Raw genomic sequence first — 23,231 nt, 5'->3', positions numbered from 1 at the left:
AACTGGCTCAACGATCAGCACCTTTCTTTAACTCCATGAAAGCAAACAGACACTTGTTCCCCGGTATCGAGCTTCGAACGGGAACTCTAGGAGATCTTCCGAGTTCTATTTCCCAAATAACCATTTTTTTTTCTCCAAGACTTGATACTTTGACTCCTAAGCCTGGGCTTCTTAGCGTACCGTACACGTATAACAAAGCTAATTATAGAGATTCCGATCCCATCGACGAGTGATTTTGGATCTGACGTCTGGAAACTCTTCATTGTCACTTACTCGGGCATTCGTCCATTAATACTTACCGTGTGAGAGACTAAATCACTAAATCAGCCACGCTTCCTCTCGCTTCCTTGAAACGGCGATACCATCGCCGATCGGGGTATCGTCGAACATGGAGCAGTGTAATCTTATTTTCCTCGCATTCCATCTGAAATTGTTTGCTCGAGTCACCTACCTTTCAGCGGGATCTAGACTGGGAATCGTATCGTTCAGTCGAAACCTGCCATTCCGTGGCTCGCGACGCTCGCGTCTCCTCTTCTTTGAGATGACAGATCGGTGGCCGAGCGATAGCGCGTCTCAATCGCTCTGGGACAGTGCGAAATTGCTTTTCCAAGTAGTAAGTAGCAGTAGTAGTGAGCGTAGTAAATAGTAGTAGACCGGTAGCAACGTTTCACTCGTCAGTTTTATTATGCACGAAAGCGACATTTGCGAGCGCAAACAAGCAACATTCGTTTCACCCACGGGCTACGTTCGGTAGCGCGCATTTTTACCAGAGTAATTTCACGCGATAACGTTATCTTGCCCCGGCACGTAACAACGATCCACAGCGATAATATATCGCTGGCTTGCTCGCGCGATCGCTATTGACGAATCGCCGATCTTCGGGGAATAACTCTCGGATTGAAGCCCTAATTCGCAGCTTCGTTGCCCTGATTCACATCGCTGATGCATCGCCTCGCCAGCGAGAGGAGCCTATGCATGACGTTTGCAACACTATTAATTTATAAATAGGAGAACAGATATTTCTGGCGCGAGTGGCGATCCCGTTCAGCGAAAAGAACAATGGCTCCGACGGGGCGAGTTAGATATAAATCAAGGATGATCGATGTTATCCGAACGCGTTGAATCTTCGGGACCGATCTCGCGAATTAGATACAAGTCACACGGTCACTTTCGACTCGAAACGTCGCGACGATCGTAGAGATTCTCCCGGGCTGTATTACCGAGAATCCTTTGCGGTCGTACGATTAAAGATTCATGGAGAAAGATCGTGTATCGTAGACGTCCGGTAGGTACCACTCTTTCTAGCAAATGCTACCCTCACGATCGCGAATGAAAGCTTGCATCGTGTCCTTCGAATAAGAAACGTAACGCTAGCGTACACCGGTTTTGGTGTCGCTGGGAAGAGTACAGAGTGGATGAAAGATCGTGATGCATCCAGATGTATGGTCGGTACACGAAGGACCTGGGTGAGTACGCAAAGGAAGAGGCGCGGAAGCTCAAGTACCACGACAAAGCGCGACGGAAGTATGACAAGACCAGAGCGGAGGATCTACGGAAGTCGAGAAGCCGGGGACCCCTGTGCAGGAAGCTGCTCGCCTTGCTGGCCTTCGCCTGGAAGCACACCGGAGCTAGGCTAGGCGAGGACTGGGTCTTCCTGGCCCTGCTCGGCGTTATCATGGCGCTGATCAGCTACGCCATGGACCGCGGCATTTCGATGTGCAACAACGGTCAGTCTGATCCCAGTGATCTCTCGTTTTCGTACCCTTTGAGGATCGAGGCCTTCTCGCGGCAGAGAGGAAATCGTGCTTACAGTTTGGAAGTTCCTTTGCACAATTCAATTCTCCCCAGGGCCTCGATTTTACTACCGCGCTTCAGCAAACGCACTCTGAATTTCTCGCGCCCATTAATTCGCTTCTGGCGAGGGGACAATTTTAACCGTCTGGTTAACCGTGTCCTTCTTCCACCAGCCAGGATATGGCTTTATCAGGACCTGACGCACAACCCAGCGCTTCAGTACATCGCCTGGGTGTCTCTGCCAGTGTGTCTGATCCTCTTCAGCGCCGGTTTTGTGCACATCGTTGCACCCCAGAGCATAGGGTCTGGGATCCCAGAGATGAAGACCATCCTGCGCGGGGTGGCCCTCAAGGAGTACCTCACCTTTCGTACTCTAATCGCCAAGGTTAGACGGCATGCCTTGCTTCGCTCAGCTAGTCTAATCCTTTCCTTGGAATTACCGACACAGTTGCCACGCGGTTCTTTACACTAATCAGTAAACGATCTGAATTTAGACACCATCGTGTCAAACCACTGACCTCTACCTTGTATAATTCCCTTCGCCGTAGTTCCTCGTCTCCTCGCTCCCCCTCTGCATGCCCCACTCTTCTGGGAACATCGGAACCACGGTGGCATTTCGAAATCTCGCGTTGCAAGCTTCTTCTGGGCCTGCCCCAAAACAGGTGATAGGTCTGACCGCGACCCTGGGCTCCGGCTTGCCCCTGGGCAAGGAAGGTCCGTTCGTGCACATCGCCAGCATCGTGGCCACCCTGCTGTCGAAACTGGTCACCAGCTTCCAGGGTATCTACGAGAACGAGAGTCGAAACTGCGAGATGCTGGCCGCAGCTTGCGCGGTGGGTGTCGCGGCCTGCTTCGCCGCCCCGATCGGGGGTGTCCTCTTCAGCATCGAGGTCACCACCGTCTACTTCGCCGTTCGCAACTACTGGCGTGGGTTCTTCGCGGCCGTCTGCGGCGCCACCATGTTCCGCTTGCTCGCGATCTGGTTCCAGAGGGAGGAAACCATCACCGCGATGTTCGCCACCAACTTCACCATGGACTTCCCGTTCGATCCCCAAGAGCTGTTCGTCTTCGCCCTGATCGGCGTTGGCAGCGGCTTGGGCGGTGCTTTTTACGTCTGGCTCCACAGGCAGTACGTGATCTTCATGAGGAAGAACAAGAGCATGAACAGCTTCCTGCAGAAGAAGTGAGTGAGTCTAGCGCTCGGCGCCAGACTCTAGAATAACACTAGCTTACAAAATAAGAAAAGAATTTTGCGCAGCAAATGCCACACAATTGACGTGAAAACACTGAAATTTAATTTTTTCTCGGTTTTTGTGTTTTTTCCATTTCATTGTGTTATTTCAATTTTAATTCATTCTGTACATTTTTTCAAGTATTTTGTTAATATATGTGTGTGTTTTAGAAATAGTTGTGGCTCTTTTTTTGTCTTTTGTTCGTTTTGGGATTCGTTTCTCTTATGAGGAACCAAATGTATGTAAAATACAAAAAATCGGCCTTCAGAGACATATTTACGCCTGTTGGGAAAAAATGAAAGCCATGCAATAGAAAATGACCTCTGAGCAGAAATATATAAAAAATGCACTAATAACTAAAAAACAATTATTTTCTTGTACTACAATTTCGGTGGTGTTCCTTCAGTTTAAATAAAATCGTGGCGCAGGTTATATCACAAGAAATTCATTTCGTCGCTTGATGCTGTATCAAATTCATTCATATTCTGTTATAAAATATCCTGCTCCACGATTTTATTTAAAGTGAGAAAATACCATCGAAATTGACCAAAACGAACAAAAGACAAAAAAATAATCAGAACTATTTCTAAAACCACCTTTTTTACAGTCAGATACAAAGTTCACCTGTCGATATCTTCAAAACGTATCCATAGAATTTTTTTTAGACCTTATTTTCGAAATCAGCTAGCCATTTTTCATAAGAAAAAAATAGTGGCATCTGCTGCGCAAAGTGGCTGTAAACTAGTGTAATTGATCGCATCGTACCTTGACTCGCTTCTCGCAATTTCGTCGAATGCTTCCAGTCGTTTCTTGTACCCTGGCATCGTCTCTCTTCTGGTGTCATCCGTGTCCTTCCCCCTGGGCCTGGGGCAGTTCATGGCAGGCGACTTGAATACCCACGACCAAGTCTACGGCCTGTTCACCAATTTCACCTGGACCAAACAAGAGGTAGGCGTGGAGGAGATGAACATAGTCAAGCATTGGTCCACCCAATACACCGACGTGTTCACCGGGCTCCTTGGCTTCGTTGCGTTCACGGTAAGACCAGGCTCTCTTCCCCCCTAGCACCACCCTTAAGAAACGAGGGAGCCCTCAGTCGAGCAAGGGACTTTGATTTCAGTTCATCTTTTCCATTATAAGCTCGACGGTGCCCGTGCCATCGGGGATCTTCATACCCGTGTTCAAGATCGGTGCCGCGCTAGGTAGAGCCGTGGGCGAGGCTATGGCACTGTGGTTCCCGAACGGTGTTCGTTACGGTGGCATAATAACCCCCATTATACCAGGTAACTGCAGCCTAGCTCGTTCGCGTTGACTCGACTTTAGCTGCTTAGCTGCACTACTCAAGGGAATCGTTCTCCAGGGGGTTACGCCGCCGTTGGAGCGGCTGCTTTCTCCGGCGCGGTCACCCACACCATCTCCGTCAGCGTCATCATCTTCGAGATGACCGGCCAGATCACCCATATAGTCCCTATCATGATCGCCGTGCTAATCAGCAACGCGATCGCCGCCCTTCTGCAGCCCAGCATATACGACAGCATTATTCTGATCAAGAAGCTGCCCTACTTGCCGGACCTGTTACCCTCCAGCTCAGGTGAGTCTTCTGCCTTTCCTAATTTTCATAAGAATAACAACTAAAAACTGTTACTGTCTCTAAAAAGCCTCTCCGAAGGAATTTGCTAGCGAGGTAATGATTCGTCTGAGCCCTTGGTTCTCCGTTTATTTCGTTTGCGTCAAAGGAAGCCCATGAGCGAGAATGAGCATTGTTTTAGGGATGTACAACATCTACGTCGAGGACTTCATGGTCCGCGGTGTTAGGTACATCTGGCACGGTATCACGTACCAGAAGCTGAAGGAGATTCTGAAGGAGAACCGCAAACTGCGCGGCTTTCCGTTAGTCGACAATCCGGATTCGATGATCTTGCTGGGGTCCGTTCAGAGGCTGGAGCTGATCAAGCTGATCGAGAAGCATATAGGTCGCGAGAGAAGGCTACAGGTACCTTAAATAGGATCACAGGTTTATCTAGATCTCGGGGGATTAGGATTTACGTTAGGATGTTGCGTTCTAGGTGGCCCAAATGTGGCAGAAGGAAGCAGAGGAGAGGGCTCGCGAGGAAATGGAACGGCAGCTGAGGGATCAGGAGAGAACGAGGAGGCCGTCCAGGTTCGAGGTGATCCCAGCGCCAGATATCCTGAAGATGCAGAGGCAAAGCGTGAACGATCTAACGATGTCCCCAAACAACACCGCCGGCCCCGATCACGTGAGTCGCACCCTTTTGACGTCATTCCGCGCGAATTGTGCATATTTGCTCGATTAAACAGCCGCCTGCGTCATCGTCCACGTTTCACACGTCGCCTCGTTACCTTGCAGCACACCTACCACTCGCCTGTATTCGGGTCGCAGCCCAAGAAATCGATCCTCAAGAAGACCAACTCGTTCACGCTGAAAGGGTTCAGCCCTCTGGTCAGCCCCGCCGCCACTCCTTACACCACTGTCACCGGGGCAGAGAGCAGGTAAACACTGTCTACTTGACGAACACCAGGAAATCCAGCTTTCCTTCATTCCCAAAGGCTGGTTACGATTTCAGGATACGCCTGGCCTTCGAAGCGATCTTCCGCAAGTCAGCCACCCTGCAGGACGTAGATCCTGACCCAGAAATAGGATCTGTAACCGGCACGAGACGCGAAAGCCAGGACGGCATAAACGTGACATCGCACACGCCCATGCTGGCGCCGAGTCCAGCCACTTCGAAGAAAGTGCAGCTGGTAAATACAGATGTTTCCTTTAATCATCGTCTCGATATAGATCCCCGGTAGCCTAAACCTGACTCGTTTATACCGCCAGCCGCGCGAGAGAGTGATAGACATGTCGGCGGAGGACCAGAAGCAATGGGAGGAGAGCGAAATGGCTTTGGAGGTGGACTTCTCCAGGTGCCACATCGACCCGGCACCCTTCCAGCTGGTCGAGAGGACCTCCCTGCTCAAGGTGCACAGCCTCTTCAGCATGGTGGGCGTGAATCACGCCTACGTCACGGCTATCGGGAGACTAGTCGGCGTTGTGGGACTGAAAGAGGTACGTCCCGATCCTCGCGCTCGATCGTATCCACCCTTGCTCACGCCTCTTCTGCCCTTACAGCTACGAAAGGCGATAGAGGACGCGAACGCAGGCATCCTGCCGATGCACGCGGACCCCCACATTGCTGTGTCCAGCTCGAGCATCGCCAAAAGCGAGACAGACACCGAGAGCAAAAATGCCAGCACGATGAACTCCATCGCGTCCGTGGAGTGCGAGAAAGTGGAGAAGGTCTGAGAGGGGCGGACGATATGTGGAGACCGTGGAAAAGGGACGAGCGAAGGGAGGCGAAAGTAGAAGCAAAATATGTGATAGCCGCGTTGCAAGACAGTCAACGGGGCCCCGTACGATGCGAGGGACGTTTGCCCCTTTTTAATTGAATCTAATTAAACCCCCCTTTCTTCCGCGACCGTAGACACCCGTGGTGACCCAGGGCAAACTCGGGTCGCTGGTAGCCGCTTTCTCCAACGCTCCTCTCGTACTTAACTCCGGGGACTATGATATCTATCATTCTGTTTTCAAGGGCTTCCCTAATCCCGGCACGTTCGGCGAAACGTGCCCACGACGGCTTTGGAAGCTCATAGACGAATTTTCGGCATGTTGCTGCTGGTGTTTAGGCGCGTAGAAGGAAGCCCCTTTCGATACCGAAGATTATATCAGGATGTAGATGTTTTATTTCTTTAGAGAACCGAGAATCGTTGCATTCTTCTTGAAACGTAGCGCGTTAGGAAGACAGAGAGTGAGAGAGAGAGAGAGAGATAGAGAGTGAGTGTGTTTGCACGTGTGCGCGCGAGCGATTGTAGTCGTGGCGGGTCGATGATACTCTCCCATTCGTGATATATCCAGTGCTCAAAGGAATCCCCCTCGATGCCGAAACGTTGAAGCTCCGCGAACGCTAGGTATTATTAGAGAGACCGTTGGTGCTCCGGTGATTTTTAACCTGTGGCTTAGCGTTTCCCGGACGGCACCGTGAATAAGGTGTCCGTCGTCCACGTAGACAGTAACGAGGATCCCGAATCGTTGAGCGAATACGTATTCGCGTTCTAGGACCGGCCGTAATCCAACGGCCATGTTTTAGTCAATGAGTAAACGCTGCTGAATGCTCCTATAGTGTGTAATTATCTGACCATGGTTGTGCCAACCTATTTATTCTAATTGTTAATCGTTATGTCTAAGCGCGCGAGAGTTATAATGTCGTCGTAGGTCCGTTGCACCGTTTCATCGACATCTGGATGGGACTCGGCTGAATTGCGCTGCGACTCGGAAGCTGACGTTTCGAATTACACGCGTCGAGACGCGTCAAATCGACCGGACGCTCGGCAAGGATGCGAGCTGCGTCCGTGGTGTTTTAGTGGACGATATCCCGACAACGACGTAGCGTAATTTGAATGATGCCTTAAGTTGATCGTTAACGGGTGTTCATCCAGGACCAGAGGCGGACGGCGCCCGGCTCCGATCGGTAGCGAGCCGCTCGATCCGAGGCGAATTAGTTTAAGACGAAGTGTTCGTAGGGCATTTTACATTCCGTCTGACGAGCTATTTTCACAGATGCATCCCATTTTATTGTAAATTTATCCGCGTTACACCACGTGTCTCATCATGAAGCTTTACGCAACACTAATCGTCAGATACGAGTACACTGTACAATCGGGAGAAGACATTAAATAATTTATTATGTTACTTATACGTTGTGCTGTTGGATAGGTACTTGTTCCTCCCTCGCGTCTAACACGGTGTATGTATACGCGACGAAGCGTCAAAGCGACAAAGCTATCAACTAAAGCGTGGATCGACGCCGGTCGATCGTTCAGAAACGTAGCAGTATCAATTAGCGTGACAGGTATCGCACGGGCCCCCGATAATCTAGGCCAGCGCTTTCAACGAGGACCAGAGGATCAAGTGGACCTTGTAATCTCCGTTTACTCTACTTGTCCAAGGTAAACCAGCCATGTAAGCACTTTGGCACCGGGCCAGGGGTGTCGAAGGTGGCCCTCGCGATTTCCGTCAGAGTCGCGCCGTCCAGAATCAGCAGACCCACCTGCGTCTCCTTGGTCGACCATACGATGGCACTCAGAACCACGCCGTCATCTTCTTTCTGAAATGTTTAGAATTGCGTGAAGAGGTGGATCGGTATCTCTAGGTCGCTAGATCCTCTGGACACCCTTGTCCAATAGAAGGCAAGAAGAATCTGTTGATCGCCTCGGTAAGTAATAACCAGCGAAAATAGTATCGATAGAAGAAGAACCGTTGCTCTATTTTACTTGCCTTCCCGTTAGGATCTGGCACGAAGATTGGCTCGCTGGGGTACACGTTCTTCTCGCACCAGGTCTTTCTAGTCTTCTTCAACACGTCCACCTTGATGATCTGCGGGGCAAGATTCCATGGCTCAGCGATACAATAAGGAAGAATGAAAGTGTAGTTACCGTTCCGGGATTATCCAAGTCCACGTCGCTGGAGATGGCGTAGAAATAGCGATACTCTCTCCCAAGATAGGAATCGTAATTGAGTCGCGGTGTCTCGCAGCCTAGGTCGCAGAGGAGCTCTGGTTTCACAAAGATGTTGCCATCGGGAAGCCTGTGGGCAGCTGCTCTTCTCCGAAGAGTATTTCTGTAGTCGCTCTTGTTATCCTTGCTGGTCTTCGATGGGTCTCCGTTTGTTGAACCGTCTGATTTACCGTCTCCACTTTCGCAGGATTCATTTACATCTTGAAACGACTCTAGACCCTGGTTCACCGTTTTCGCGGTGATCAAATTGTACTCCAATGGCAAGTCTGGCTTTGGACGTTTCATGGGCATCACGAACCGCAGAGGCCTGCCTCGAAACATCTTTGCGTAGTCAGGGTTCTCGTGCAAATTCTATAAAGGAAGCAAAACTGTCTCTCCCATCCATTCTACGTGATACTCTGTAATAATCATCATGAAATACCACCTTCATCGCGTCCACAAAGAGGCAGTCCAACATTTTCGCGTCCCGGTAGCAACAGATGTCCAGAACCACGTACTCGCGATCGCGTGTCTCGAACTGATTAATGATGTGGAGGTAGAAGAATGCTTCAGCGACGAACGTCCTCTCCAGCAGGCCTGTCTCTCTCGAGACCAGGTGTATAAGAGTCTGCGATAAATAAACACGGTACCCTGCGATCTACTACTGGGCATCAGAATGTACACCTTAGACGATAACAACATACGTTTTCGTTCTCGTGCCATTTTAAGGCAGCGCGCATCGGCTCCTGCTTCACTTTGCAGGATATTATGGTAGTCAGGGAGACAGCTAGAGGCTGCTCGATGATTATGAAGTAGTTCTCGGTGATGCCGAAGGTGTGCATGTAGGAGGGATTCAACATCCACCTGGATGGAACGCTGGCGACGATGGTGGCTTGGTCGAACATGGACAGTTCCTTCTCCTCCCCTGAATCATCTGAAACAATTACACAGCAAGTAACAGATTGCTGCAGTGCTAAGCTGAGAAATTAGAGCATTCAAAGGGGATGCTAACCGATGATGATGCGACTGGGCGAGAAACAGACGACGTTGTACATGGGTCCACGCGACGTCACGCTCATCCCCATGTTGTACACTGTGCTGTCGTTCATTACATGAGGATGGGACGTGTGGTTCACGATTCCAACGTAGTCAGACACGTTCACCTGTGGAGATCAAGAAATGTTACACCTTCATTCGAGATACTTTGGTGGGAATTAGGGCTGGGACTATTCGAATAATTTAATACTCGAATATTTTACAAGTATTCGAATGCTACGAATAAACTTCGAATATTTGAGCATTCGAATATTATTAATCGAATATTTAATTATATTCGCCAAATAATTGAGCAACTGAAGTATTCGAATATTCGAATACCGAAAAATTCGACAAATAGTCCCAGCCCTAGTGGGAATCCATACTTTATCTCAACGATCGATATCGGTTAACATCAAGGATCATCACCAAGACTGTTTATCGATCACCACTAGAATTCCACGCAATGGATTCACGATTCCTAGAGAAATGAATAGTGGAGTGCGATAAATAACACAAATCACGTACCTTGGCTTTAGTTTCCAAAGTTTCCGGATCGATACGATGAATCACCGCCGACTCCGTGAACGTGTAATACTCGTCGCCGAAGGGGTAGACAGATATCATGGAATTATCGGAGTCGTCGCCAGGCTTGAAGACTGCTGCGACCCTGAAGAGAATCGACCGCATCTATGTATTTCCATTCTACGCAAACCCCCACACTGCTCGAATCAGCCGCTACCTCTGAAAGATGTTATTGCAAGGATCTGGGACTGCTTTCGTGCCGAACTCGGTAACCACTATCCTCTGGGCAGCGGTGTTCTTCTTGTATACGTCCGTCTGCACGAATCTGCACTGATAAGTCACGTCCCCATTGGCGATGGCGAATCTACAGCAAAGTTATGAAGATCATTATCTAGTCGATGGGCGTCTGAAGCTACGCAAGCCACAGACGTACCGATGCAGCATAGCTGAGCTGTCGAACAGGTGGTTGAAGCTATACTCCCCGACCTTCAAGCTTCCAGGTCCATTCCTCAACAGAGTGCCCTTCAACCAACAGGGTATCTTGCCGGTGATCTTGCCAGAGATCGGCTCGATCACTTCCTTCTCGCAGGACCTCATCCAGACGTTCGAATCACAATTGGGGAAGTAATTTCCACCCTCCTCTTTTCCTCCATCGTCGATCTTCGAGCAGTCTTGGACCTCGCTTAACTGTCGTGGAAAATCCTACCCTGTCAGGTCTTCGAAACTAAGGTAGACTAAGGCGAATGCACTATCAACTTCGTGACGATAACTAGGGGATGATTGCTTTTGGGAAGGCTAGTACCCTAGTGCTAGCAGCGTGTTAGAATCGGTAGTTCTAGAGTAAGGGTAGTTTTTAAAGTCAGTAAGCACGTGAAACTAAGTAGCACCGTAGTATCAGCAGCTCCCAAGTGTCACCCTAAGCGAACACTTACACGAAACGACGTCCTCGACAATTTCACCCGCTTCCCGTGCAACAGATCGTCGAGTCCGTTGAATTTCACCGAGGAAAAGTCATTTTCCGATCTCGATCTGACGCGCTTGACTGATTTCATTGCAGCCCTCGCTGGCACTACCCGCTGGAGCATGGAGAACGGAAAAATCAACCATTCACCGGTCTACTATTCGCGGTTTTGAATAATTTTAGCGGGCCATGTATTCCCTGACGTTATATCTCATCCTCGAGGTTTTCGTCGTCCAGCTCCGTCACCAGCGGATCCAGAATCGAGAACAGAATGTGGTACACTCGCTTGTGGGTGAAGTCCATCGTTCCCCTTGGGGCTTCGACGGTCGAATGACATTGTTCCGTTAATCTGCTGACCTTAAAAATGCAGTTTCAACCGTGATCCGATTAACGGCACCGGTTGCTCGAAGCCCCGCACCCCGTCACGTGGCTTTCAACCCTTTTTGAAACTTTGCACCCCCCTAGCACGTGGCCCAGCGACACGTGACACCTGTCTGACGTTTGTTTTGTAATTTACGTAACGCCTCAAAGAATATTTCTTTTGAAATATAATAGAAGCAGGCATTTCGTATCAGTTTCCAATTTTTTTTTTGTACTACGTACACTTTCTCGTTAGAATTTATTCCGCTTTACCAACTCCGTGGGAAAGCCGCTGTCTGCAATACCGACTCCTCGAGGAACAGGTGGAAGTAGTTTCGCGAGTCGCTCCAAGAGGGCAGTGAATGAGGTGCTCGGAGTATTCCATTATTTCTTTTAAAATTAGTATACGATAAACATTGGCGAGTGAGGTAATGTGCATGGTGCAGCTCGACGACGCTGTGAGATATGAATGATCCTGCAGCTGAAGGACTGAAAACAAAAGTTCCCCTACTACTTTCATCGAGGTACCTATTCTTGCAACTCGAGAATAATTCCCGTTGCTGAGAGAAAGCTGATTTCTCTGGGAACAAAAATCCCAACGGAAACGCTTTGAGGTTCATAATGAATTTCATTCCATATTCTTGATTTATATTGTACACTTTGAACCGCCATGTACACGTCGCATTTAATTCCCAAAGTGCCCACCGTCCAGCAGGTTCGTAAGTTACGAGTCGTAACGAGTTTCGTGTGATTTCGATGACAGGTTCGTGCGCGGGAAGCGGTAGAAGCAGTTTGGTGCAGTAGCAGCAGTTTGGTGACAGGAGGGAGGCATTATTAGTCGACCACGGTTCGCAGTAGCGTAGGAACGAGTGATGCAACCGACGATTTCGACAGGTAAACAGAATACGTCTCTATTACCGGGAACAGGCTGGCGATCCTATGGTCCAGAACAGTCGAAGTCGACTGCTTAAGCTCTGACATCCTGCGCCCCGAGCACTCGGAATCTCTTCCTCTGGTCAGCCTCGCGAAAAACTCGTTCAATTGACCGAATTCGCGTAACGTTCGGCTGCACTGGCCTGCTGCCAAAATTATTCGCGGAACGGTTAATGTTGTTTGGTGAAACGCTGCAATCGGGATTGTTTTGGACAATGATATCCCACAGCCTCTGCCCTGGCGAATTTATAACCGTTCTCCTTCGTATTTCGAGATAGCATAATCGTCAGGTTTAATAATTCTTTCAGTTACCAATCGTCTCTCGGCGTTACAAATTTCTGTCGCTCTCTGCACTCCACTTTTACCGATTGGTAAGTTTTTATCGACCCAAAATTTTTTCTCGAAATTCTTCTTTACCGATCACGAGTGTCTCCAATTTTTTTTACCTACTGCGGGAACCGTAAACCGTCCAATTTCTTTAGTTAGTCGATTCGCAGCTAAGATTAAGTGTAGGGATTTCGGGAAGTAGGTCTTAGAATCTATTATTTCTCTGGTTAAATGCGAATAGAGGATACAATCCCCGAGTGCGCGATGAGGAAAAAGTAAGCGTGACATATGAAACTTTTCGCAACTTCGGCGTTCCTTACGACCACGCGAAGACCACGATTGGAAGGCTTGGAAGTCATAACGGTTCTACGGGAGTATTAATTTATCCTTCGACCAGCTTTTCGCTGTGTATAATATGTATGTTTACTACCTGCGCCAAGGTAATAAAGAATCGTAGATTAAGACACTCTCCCAGTAGCGGGGAAATGCAGTCGGCATTGGGTCGCGCTTATCGTTCAGTGACTGGGGGGAAAACAGTCAACAGACTAGTTAATATTCTTAGCTCTCTCACAGACAGTCCGCGCGTAGCATTTACGATAGAAGCGATATGAAAAGATCACAGCAGCCTTGATTTCTCGCATATTCAACGCTCAGCTGTTGTCTAGTCTACGCGACCGTTGCTTAACTCGCAGTTATCCGATCGAGGAACGCGTTGAGACAAAGAGCCCGTCCAATTGAAAGAAGAAACATAATTGAACCAGAGAAAAAAAGAGAGGCTGAAGGATAGCTGTACCAGAGACGAGACAAGCTTCGTTACATAATACAAAATACACCATCGAATCACAGAGACCTAATCCATCCTGTATCCAAAATTCACCGTCGGACTCCGATAGCAGGAGTCATTGACTAAGTAGATCGTTAATCACATTCAGTACGTTCATTATGTAAGAATATTTTAAAGTTGGGAGTATTAACTCGCTTTCTAAATTAATCGTTACAGTTTTATTCCGTTGTTAAAATCGGTAGAGTCGAGAAGGTCTTTCCCGAGTCCCGGTCTGTAATCGACTGCCTTTCCGTTCCGTGGAAAGTCCCCTCTTGTCCTTTTGGGAAAAACTCTTAAGGACCCCGATGCCAATTTATGATATTTATGGTGTCGCACTGGTCGGGCCCATCGTCGCTGTAGGCGTCACGCTGGCCGCATCTGCGTAAGCTCAACTTTGCAGCCCCTTTTACAAGGTGATGCTTCATTATTGCTAACAATTATCAGGGGGGCCCAAAGTTCTTTCCACCATCGAGCAATTCTGACTCAACGTTCTGTTGCAGGCGGTGCAAAAAATGGCCCGAGACAATTGCTAGCGGGAATTAGTTCGGTCCCACGTCAACTCTCGTCGTACGTGGCCGCGTGCACGCTAACCAGCGGCGGCTCGAGTGTTCCGCGTGACGCGTACTTACATCGCTCCGCGTAAGTTCGCGCCCAGCTGACGCTTACGTGCAGCTTTATGCGGAACGGTGCACGGCGCGCACTGTGCACACATGCTTGCGCCACGTGCCAGTCACGTGCTCGCGGCAACCTAGAGGTGCGTCTCGTGAGTGGCCTGCTCTCGCAGCGACACAGAAGCCGGGTGAGCGCCTGCAGCTAGGCCACCCGCCTTCTCGAACCTTCGTTCTTGTTTCTGAAAATCAGGTCACTATTGTCGTAGAAAAACTCATAGAAAAATAGTAGAATAATATGCAATCGCGCAGACATCCTTCTGGTGGCAGGATTTATGGATCGCAAGGATTCTGAACCGTTTACTGCGATTATTACCACGCTACGGGGACTTCGGAACGAACTTGCGCTCTTTCATTTTCTGCCCACTCTGCAGAACAGAGTGGAATGGTTTCCTTTTTCCGAGAAACAGAAACACTCGCGGCGAGACTCGCGCTTCCGACGTACTTTCAGCAGGCTGTACGGGTGTGGGTCAAGGCTGAGATAACGACACGGTATCGATGGTTCGCGTGCGGACGTTTCGATCCGATCCGTACCGACACTTACCTACCTCACTCGCAGGAACAAGCCCAAGTGGGCGCGCGCTAATTTGCTAAATCCAGTCGATTCGTATTCGACGAGGTCCTCGAGGTCGTTGCGTATTCACGCTGGCCAGGAGGCACCGCTAAACTCTCCACTATCGTTCTAACGCAAAGTCGACCTTCGTGGTTCGGGCGACGGTTCTTCGAGCATCGCGTCCGCTTTGGAACCCCGTGCGGCTTGTAATTAAAGGCAACTGACCAATCTCAACGCCTGCGAGCGTGCAGATCGCTCGGGGACCAAATTCAAAGCTGAGGCAACTTAATTATAGATCCAAAGCCGAGTGGAGTGTTTGGACTTTCAATATTATGGGACTCTTTTAGACAGTCGATAATATTTGCCGAGGAATATTTTCAACACTCTGCACACTCGATATTCATAGACTGCGCGTGCCATTTTCGGCCAGAGGACAGAGTTTTCGGTGAGACTGTAACCGTGAGTAACAAGGAAAGATACCCAAGCTGGAAATTCAAAAAATTATGAAACTTTGGGGATATGTAGAGGATATATAGGTAGGATAAATAGAATATATGGTTATTTTCCGATTTTCTGTTATAACTCGCGAACTGTAAGAGATGGAAAAAAAGTTTTCAGGCAAAAGTTACTTCTTTTAAGTAGGAACATCAGTTGGTAACTTACAGTTCTTACAGTTCCCGAGTTACAAACACTAAAACGGAAAGTAACCGGTTTTCAGGGGTTTTTGAATGTCCGGCTTGGGGACTTTCCCTTGTAAGTAGCTAAATGCCCAGTATATGAATACCGGTGTGTACCCGGGAGAATGCAAATACAAACACTAATCCTATTGATAGTTTTTATTGCGAGGCTGTGGAAAATGAAGCTAGGATTGGTCATTGAGTAAGGGAGGAAGAGGTGGTTTGAAGAAAGTTCGGTGGTGACTGAGACGTTAGCTTTCACTTTGGAAGGGGGCCTTAGGACCCACGGCCTAATCCGCTTGTTTACGGTTAAGTCCCGTTCGCTCGGAAGGGACTGAGGGTCTGGGTAACGATGACCAGATAAGTAAGAAAAGGGAAAGTCGCGAAGTAGGCATCTAACAATACCCATTATCTTAATTGTTTGGTCGTATTTGTCGAGGTAATAGAAGTCATTACGTCATTACTATAAATTGGCGGCTTAAAAACTGAGTACATAGAATGTTCGTATCTCGTAGAGCGAGCGAGGTCGACACGCGAATAAAAGGCACCGCGGGTCAGAAACTCTTTTATTTATCTTATCTCTGCCATTGCTATCGGTCGAATCGCCTGGAAAACATCAGTATCTGCTCCTTTCTGGAAAGACGTTTGTCTACCAAGCGGCTTAATTTCCACGGAGATAACCGTCGGAACTGAAGCGGCCGTTGCGTCGAACGATATTGCACGGTCGGATAAACGAACGTCGGCGTTCGGAACAAAGCTGTTCGTGTAATTAATAGGTCTAAGATGATTAGAGCCTGTGAGTCAGACTCGTTAAAGTTAACGCACCGGTCAATTAAGATTCATGCGTTTGTTTGGACTATCTAAGAAAATGCAGGTTCATGGATTTTTCCAGCGGAGACTTAAATTAAAGCCAACCCCGTTCTTACCGTATTCGATCGCTGTCTAAACAAAGGCCTCTTCTGATTCAAATAATTAAAATCGTGTCACGCGAACTCGCGCATTTTCTCTAGCATTGATTTACGTAACATCGCCACACACCACGATGCGCTACAATAATTCTTTAAAGACATTCCAAACGCATTTTCCTATCCGCGCTGGCATATTTAACTCATTGCGTAACAGTAACTCCTGGTGTGACTCGACTATATCGACGTACAGACACCTCTTTGCCGTACGATTATAACACGCCATGGGTGCAAATCGTCGGGTTTCCTCTGTCTCGTGCGACAGATGGCTCGGTTGGTGGGTTCTGAGAAGTTGTATTAGGAGAGACTCCGAGTGGAAAGACGAAAGAATCCTTGAGGTGCTAATATACTGATCAAAGTCACTAGGTAATTATAGGCCTCGTAAAAGAATGGGTAAATTTAAAATTAAATTTACAATTTGTTTTCTCAGGTAATTTTTCAGTGAAATATAGGAATCTCTTTAGGAGATGTTAGGCAGCATTTCAACGTAATTTTCATACATATTTTCATTTACGAAAATATATTTTCTTCGTGTAGCATACGATTTTTTAAGAATATTACAAAATAAGGAAATGGTCGGCTTTGGAGGTTTATAAAAATTGAACAAATTAAAATATAGTAAAAACCCTAGGCCACATTGAAGAGAATCTATTTTTCTTTAAGTTGAAACAAGAATTTTTTATTTCTTATGTTCCTATTGCTTTTGGCGGTGGGAGCCAGTAGACAAGATATGGCGGTAGACGATGTTGTATAACCACGCCATTTTAAAACTGTAAGTAATAAACGATGGTTAAAGATAAAGTTAAAATGCTGCCTAACACCTCCCAAAAAGGTGCCGATAGTTTCACTGAAAAATTACCTGCGAGAACTAATTTAAAATTCACCCATTCGTTTATTAGATCCACAAGGTGGTGTACTCGCTAAAGATCCACATAAGGTGATTCACTAATTATTTTGATCACTTTGCTACCGTTTTCTTTTAACTCTAATTTACACGTAACATTGGAGCTTTGAACGTAGTATTTAAATAGCTCGCCGAGTGGTAGCCACGTGTCCAAGCTACGTAATTATTTCGAGTGGACTTATCTGTCGATATTGTTTAACATCGTATCGTCAAATAAAAAAGCAACGTCCACGTGGAAAACAAGGACCGCTCGCCATATGTCATCGCGTGGAAAGCGATGACTGGGGCCACTATTTTTATCCTTGGAGCACATTTCGCGACGACTTGTCAATCGAATCCAGTGGCATTGGAGTTCCGATAACAATGATGGACCCGCGAGCTAACAGCCATTGCTCATCGCGACGTATTTCCCAATTTAATCCCCGATGAGGTAGAGCTTCTATTTTAAATCGATCTCTGCGGCGTTTAGTCCCGTTGTTTACGACTGGTAATGTGCGATAAAGAACAGATCGTTATGCGTTCTTTATATTCTTTGCGGTTGCCGACAGTGCTCGCGATAAAGCGCGATTATCTTCCTCGATGGAGGAAACGATCCTCGGCGTTATGGAAATTGGTTACCGTCACGTGCCCGTTGAAGAGTATTACATTATTCTTCGAACGTAATACTAGGACAGCTTATTAGGGGAATATTTATTGGACACGCTGATCTCTCGTTTGACAGGGGATTTAATCGTTTAATTAGCATTATGTAACCAGAAAATAATACTGGACAGGGCGCAACAGGGCAACTGCCCATAGCGGCAAATTTGGTAGAAAGAAAAAATTAAAATGAATAAAAACGGCAAGTTTAAAAAAAACGGCAGAAAAGTAGGTAATACGTGTTTAAATTTAGTATGAAACTTATAAATTATTTTTAAATTACCCATATAATTACTATTATACTTGGGAAAGGTGCGTACCCATATTAAAGATCTTGAATTTCTCCCCTTCTCTTATATATATATTTTGTTTAAATCGTTAAATCCATTTTTTGTGATTTAAAAAATAGGTACCTATCGCTTGCCTATATATTTGGTTTTATAAAATGAAAGGCTTTTGTTATTCAACAGATAGCTACAGAAAAAAATTCTCTCACCGTCAAAAATTATATTTGAAAATAATTATTTATGATCGAATATACAGCTCGACAAAAATCATTTTAGCCCATTTTTGTGACAAGCTTCTCCTAAAACATACTTTTAATTCCCACGGTGGGTTACCTCCAATTAAATAAAACGAGCGTTCCGCTCGAAAGGCATCCCACGCAAAGAGGAATCCAGTGCTCTTGTCGGCCAGAAAATGCAAATTTCACGCGCATTATTTATCCTCGGCAAAAAAGCTCCGCTTTTTACGATCCGACGCTACGCGTCAGTGATGCATTACGGACTTGTCTGCATCATGTGACATCCTAATCTACGCTCGTGACGCGCGTACGTCCACATCGGGGCGGATCATGTGATGAGACCTTTCTGCGTGATTCACTGCTCGCCATCCATCAAAAAGCTCCTGCAGAAAAATCGCTCTCTCCATTACAGACATCGTTACGATGCAGAAATTAGGGAAGCCTGTCACGCGTGAGAGCTTAATTTATTAACCACCGTGGTTCCTTCTCGCACGCCCCTCCTCGCTCCTTGCACACGGTGAAGGGGAAGAAATCAGTCGACGGTCCTTAGACTCACCTAGAGCCGTCGATAATCACCGATCGCGCTCGAAGGCCGCGCGCGAGTTCCCACGAGGATCGGCGACAGATGGTGCGGATCAATCGAGTCCTTCTGTGATCGTGTTAATGAAGCGACACGCTAATCACGTGCATCGTTGACGCAAGCACTGGCACACCTGTCGCTAGCTGAGATCGATACTTCGGTCATCGCCGATTCAGTTATCGCGATTCTAGCCGATCCGGATGAACGAGATACCGCCCACTCGTCGCGATAGCGCTTAGCTTCTCGACTTCCACTCGATACGTACTCGCTCAGGAAATAACGAGTTACTCCATCCTCGAGGGAAAATCATTTCCTCCAGATCGGTTTCCTTCTCTACGATGAACGATCGTCGCGTATCGTCGTCTTGTCGCGTATAAAATGCCCGAGATATTCGAGCCGAGCGGACGCTTATCGTTGTTGTTGCCAGCTTTCTTTTATCGCAGGGGTGTACTTAAGGATCTGCGTTCTCTCCACTTGTCTATGGTAGGAACGATATTACTTCTCCCCTAAGGAATCTGGGGCTCTATCGAAGCGTTAGCCACGGGACACTTAAGGGGGTATACCCGTTTGAACCCTCGGGAAATGTATACATTTTGTGGATTTTTTTACAAGTCAACGGTTTGATGCAGATTTCCTGTTTTTTAACTATGTTTACATAGTATTATGAACTACTTATAAAAAAAGTTTCAGTTAAAAAACTATTGTTTTTCGGAAGTTACGGATACATGTCCGAAAGTCTCTCGACTTTAGACGGCTAAACGGTGGCCCTAAAAACTCGCGCTACGTTCAACCAATTTACTTCAAATTTTGCATGCAGAATCATAATAAGATTCCGCATCGTCCAACGAAGGCTTTTTTTATTTCGATTCCCCGTTTATTATTTATAAAGGAAAAAGGTGGATTTTTCTCTTAGAAAAATTTAACTTTACCTTTGATCTCTCACCATTTCTTTATTTTTCAAAATTTTCAAAATCGCCTTCGTTGGACGATGTGGAATCTTATTATGATTCTGCATGCAAAATTTGAAGTAAATCGGTTGAACGTAGCGCGAGTTTTTAGGGCCACCGTTTAGCCGTCTAAAATCGAGAGACTTTCGGACATGTATCCGTAACTTCCGAAAAACAATAGTTTTTTAACTGAAACTTTTTTTATAAGTAGTTCATAATACTATGTAAACATAGTTAAAAAACGGGAAATCTGCATCAAACCGTTGACTTGTAAAAAAATCCACAAAATGTATACATTTTCCGAGGGTTCAAACGGATATACCCCCTTAATCCAAGCACTGAGTAGCAGGATTCTTCTAGAATTTCCAATTCTTTCTGCTCTTTCAATTTATGAACTCTTGCTCCATCGGGACTCGCTAGTTGCTCGGTATTAACGAGCATGTGCCGCTAATTACTCACTTAATAAAGATCCGCGAGCTGCGAAGAAAGCAACGGTACATATAGGACATACCAACATCACTCCGATACCACCCGCCAGAGATATCGATATCTTCGGCCAGCTGATAAACATATTTGTAACCGGATTCTTTTCCGTGACTTATCGAAAACACGCCCGCTCCCCGTGAATGCCTTCGCTGGGAATCCAAGTTTCTAATCACCCGCGTCTTTGTTTTCGCTCCCGAGATTGCGCTGAAAGGGATTTCTGACTAAGAAGGCAGAGGCGGGTTTATGGGAAAAGGCCCAGGCGGCAAACGTTCCGAGGGGTAATTTCTCGGGAAAATGAAGACGGAAAATTAATTTACTAAAAACGAGCTAAGTGTGCAAGAGAGTAGAAAAAGAAGTTACAGAGTTTGGATAAAACCTTTTGGCTAGAGGGCCATGGAGGCCAGGAATCGTGGTGCCAGAAAATGCCTTGAATTTCCACGTGTGTGGCACTCGTCGGGACGGAGTTTCTTCGCGCCTCGACTGTACACAGGAAAATCGGGAAACGATTCCCGGGTCTATTTTTAAATCGTCTTCTATTCTCGTGAAAGGCCTTCCAGAGTTTGTCCGGTAAATATTTGTCAGGGATCTAACGAGACGCGCGTTTCGTAGACCGAGCAAACTGGGATTCGCCCGATGATAATCTCTCACGTGGCGTTTCGGGAGTAGCGATCACTGCGTGATCGGGAAGCACGTGACTCCGGTCACGAGAGGATTTTGCACGGGCTTATCGGATCTCGTGACTCGATGCTGTCCAGAAAGCGAAGTGGCTCACGCCCATTATCGCCCACCAGAACGTTCCTGGTACTCGTGGCACGCGATCGTGACTAAACGCCTTGTCACTGCCACTGCAACCTCTCGCGATCAAGGAATCGTCAGAGCCGGAAGCGATCGTTCGCTTCCACGATAAGTCGTCCATCTCTCGAGCCTTCTATGCGCGCCAGTTTCGTTTCTCTGTACCTACTAACTGGACCTAAGTATTCTAATAGGAAATTCAACGTTAGATCAAAAGCGAACTCCCCGTCGACCAGGAAAAGCAACCGGTCCACCTGTGTAGATTAAATTCGCTGTACTCGATCCACCTTCATCGATGCAGTAGGATGATCGACGTCTCCCGTACTTTTCCAAAATTATCTACCGACACGTGTAATCCAGGTTTCAAAATCTCCGTGTAATCCGAGTTTGGCTTCATCGACCGGGGTAAATCATTGGCTAACAAGCGAGCCTGCTCGGCGGCCCGCGATCCGTGATCCCCTTTGATTCGATTACGGGATTAGATCGCGATCTATTCAATCTCGATTCATCAACTGGCACGTCGACGACCCTCGCACCGAATTGACGCGATAAGGATCATCGGCTCCGCAGAAAGTAATTATTGTTATTATTATTAATCGTCTTTATTACTGAAAAAATATTTTTAAATTAAAAGATTTTATTTAATTGCATCAAAAAAGCACTAAAATTCGTTGAAGACTAGAAAATACTTTAAATGAAATCGTGCGGCAGGATTTTTCATCTGATTCTGTATGAATTTGATCCTGAAATATCGTAAATATTCAGATGCCTCTGTAAAAGCTAAAATAATCGGAATTTTTCCATGAAAATTTAACAGTACATCATTTTGCTATAACTGGATATTTTTACTTGCAATATTTTTCGTATAGTTTTAAATGTAAAAGGTGATTGCAACTTGCAAAAGGATACGCGCGATACTTCCTTCTTTTTTAATTTCCGAAAACTTAAATTTTTTTCAGCTGTCACACTAGGAAGACCCCTTAAGTCGCAACAGATAGTCGAGTTAAGTAACTCATCGCAGCGCGCGACAGCCTTACAACTAACGAGCCGCGCGGCTGATTAATTATCGTCGATCCGCGGTCCACTGGTGGCCGTGCCGTCCCCTTCCCCACCCGTTCACCCACGAATTCGTATCATCGAACCGCGACGCGACAGGTCGAAACAACCGCCATGTTCGCGATCGAAATTTCATTCCCGTCCCAGTTGCTCGAGATCGCGCCTAAAAGAATACTACTCGGAGGAAGGGCATAGAAAACGCACTCGCACTATCGACACACTTCCTTCGATTGTGCTCGCCGCTCTTTCATTTATGCAGGTAACTAACAATGAGAGGAACGGCAGCACGCGTCGCGAATCACTGCAGAACGCAAAACCTTGTGCAACGCGCGCTCTCTGAATATTAATTCAACGTGATCTCATATTATTCGCGTGTAAAGATGTCGCAAGCGGGAGGGAGAAGGTCTGGGTTAGGGAAGCAGCGATAAGAAAATTCTTTAAAAAGTTTTTTCCTCGCTCGAGATCGCAACAAAGGCCGTCGCGCATTTTGGCGAGGCGCGGCGAAGCGAGTAATAATAATAATTAATTGTCGCTGCGCTTCGGTCATCAATTGCTTATACTCTTCTCTTCGTATCGCCGCGCTTCGCCAAAAATCGCGACGACCTTAAGCTTGGAGAAGTATAAAAGTCTATCGAGCCTAATCTCCCTCCTTTAATCGAGGTAATCGCCTCTGTCGCTTGGTTCAATCGTTTCCGCGGTTAATTTACTCATCCGTCGTTGGAAATTCTGCGCAGAGTCAGCCAGGCAATCGGGTCTCCGATCTCCTCGGAGCTGATTCAATTATTGCCCCGCGATTAAATAGTCTTCGGACATCGCACGAGATTCTCGAGCACGCTTAACCCAATAAGCCTCGCAATGGAACTCGTAACTCGTAACACTCGGCTTTAACACCGGGTGC

General features: G+C 47.0%; 2 protein-coding genes across 10 annotated transcripts in view; one reads left to right on the top strand and one right to left on the bottom strand.

The window, feature by feature from the left end:
• Positions 1 to 7,780, top strand: part of Clc-a (chloride channel protein 2) — a 30,465-nt gene extending 22,685 nt beyond the window's left edge. For 5 of the 8 annotated variants that reach the window (XM_076823943.1, XM_076823947.1, XM_076823939.1 and 2 more), the window contains 12 exons: positions 1,439 to 1,727; positions 1,968 to 2,179; positions 2,343 to 2,977; positions 3,830 to 4,064; positions 4,147 to 4,309; positions 4,387 to 4,617; positions 4,796 to 5,019; positions 5,093 to 5,284; positions 5,395 to 5,537; positions 5,612 to 5,789; positions 5,869 to 6,096; positions 6,160 to 7,780. In XM_076823943.1, the coding sequence (XP_076680058.1) occupies positions 1,439 to 1,727; positions 1,968 to 2,179; positions 2,343 to 2,977; positions 3,830 to 4,064; positions 4,147 to 4,309; positions 4,387 to 4,617; positions 4,796 to 5,019; positions 5,093 to 5,284; positions 5,395 to 5,537; positions 5,612 to 5,789; positions 5,869 to 6,096; positions 6,160 to 6,333 (2,904 nt within the window). In that variant the 3' untranslated portion in view covers positions 6,334 to 7,780. Of the gene's footprint in view, position 1; positions 614 to 643; positions 1,286 to 1,438; positions 1,728 to 1,967; positions 2,180 to 2,342; positions 2,978 to 3,829; positions 4,065 to 4,146; positions 4,310 to 4,386; positions 4,618 to 4,795; positions 5,020 to 5,092; positions 5,285 to 5,394; positions 5,538 to 5,611; positions 5,790 to 5,868; positions 6,097 to 6,159 lie in introns of those variants that run through there. The other 3 variants (XM_076823940.1, XM_076823946.1, XM_076823941.1) reach the window with 3 other exon arrangements.
• Positions 7,636 to 12,556, bottom strand: Ninab (neither inactivation nor afterpotential B). Of its 2 annotated transcripts, none has more exons than XM_076823956.1 (10): positions 12,379 to 12,556; positions 10,573 to 10,826; positions 10,357 to 10,503; positions 10,143 to 10,284; positions 9,592 to 9,742; positions 9,284 to 9,513; positions 9,025 to 9,207; positions 8,520 to 8,951; positions 8,358 to 8,460; positions 7,636 to 8,187 (listed from the first exon to the last, which is right to left on the bottom strand). In XM_076823956.1, the coding sequence occupies exons 1-10, from the start codon at positions 12,439 to 12,441 to the stop codon at positions 8,021 to 8,023; spliced, it is 1,872 nt and encodes a 623-aa protein (XP_076680071.1). In that variant the 5' UTR covers positions 12,442 to 12,556; the 3' UTR covers positions 7,636 to 8,020. The 2 variants fall into 2 exon arrangements, with proteins under 2 accessions (XP_076680071.1, XP_076680070.1); XM_076823955.1 differs by lacking the exon at positions 12,379 to 12,556 and adding an exon at positions 11,072 to 11,633.
• Positions 12,557 to 23,231: the final 10,675 nt, after the last annotated feature.

The sequence above is a fragment of the Andrena cerasifolii genome, chromosome 12 (assembly GCF_050908995.1).
Source record: "Andrena cerasifolii isolate SP2316 chromosome 12, iyAndCera1_principal, whole genome shotgun sequence".
Lineage (NCBI taxonomy): Eukaryota > Metazoa > Arthropoda > Insecta > Hymenoptera > Andrenidae > Andrena > Andrena cerasifolii.
Note: the sequence above shows the minus strand (reverse complement) of the source record. Positions and strands in the feature narration are given on the sequence as shown.

Coding starts and splice junctions, on each gene's coding strand:
- Ninab (XM_076823955.1), bottom strand. CDS start 11,224: ATGCTCCAGCGGGTAGTGCCAGCGAGGGCTGCAATGAAATCAGTCAAG. Junction 9,743..10,142: donor CTTTGGAAACTAAAGCCAAG/GTACGTGATTTG, acceptor TGATCTCCACAG/GTGAACGTGTCTGACTACGT. Junction 9,514..9,591: donor GCCCAGTCGCATCATCATCG/GTTAGCATCCCC, acceptor TAATTGTTTCAG/ATGATTCAGGGGAGGAGAAG.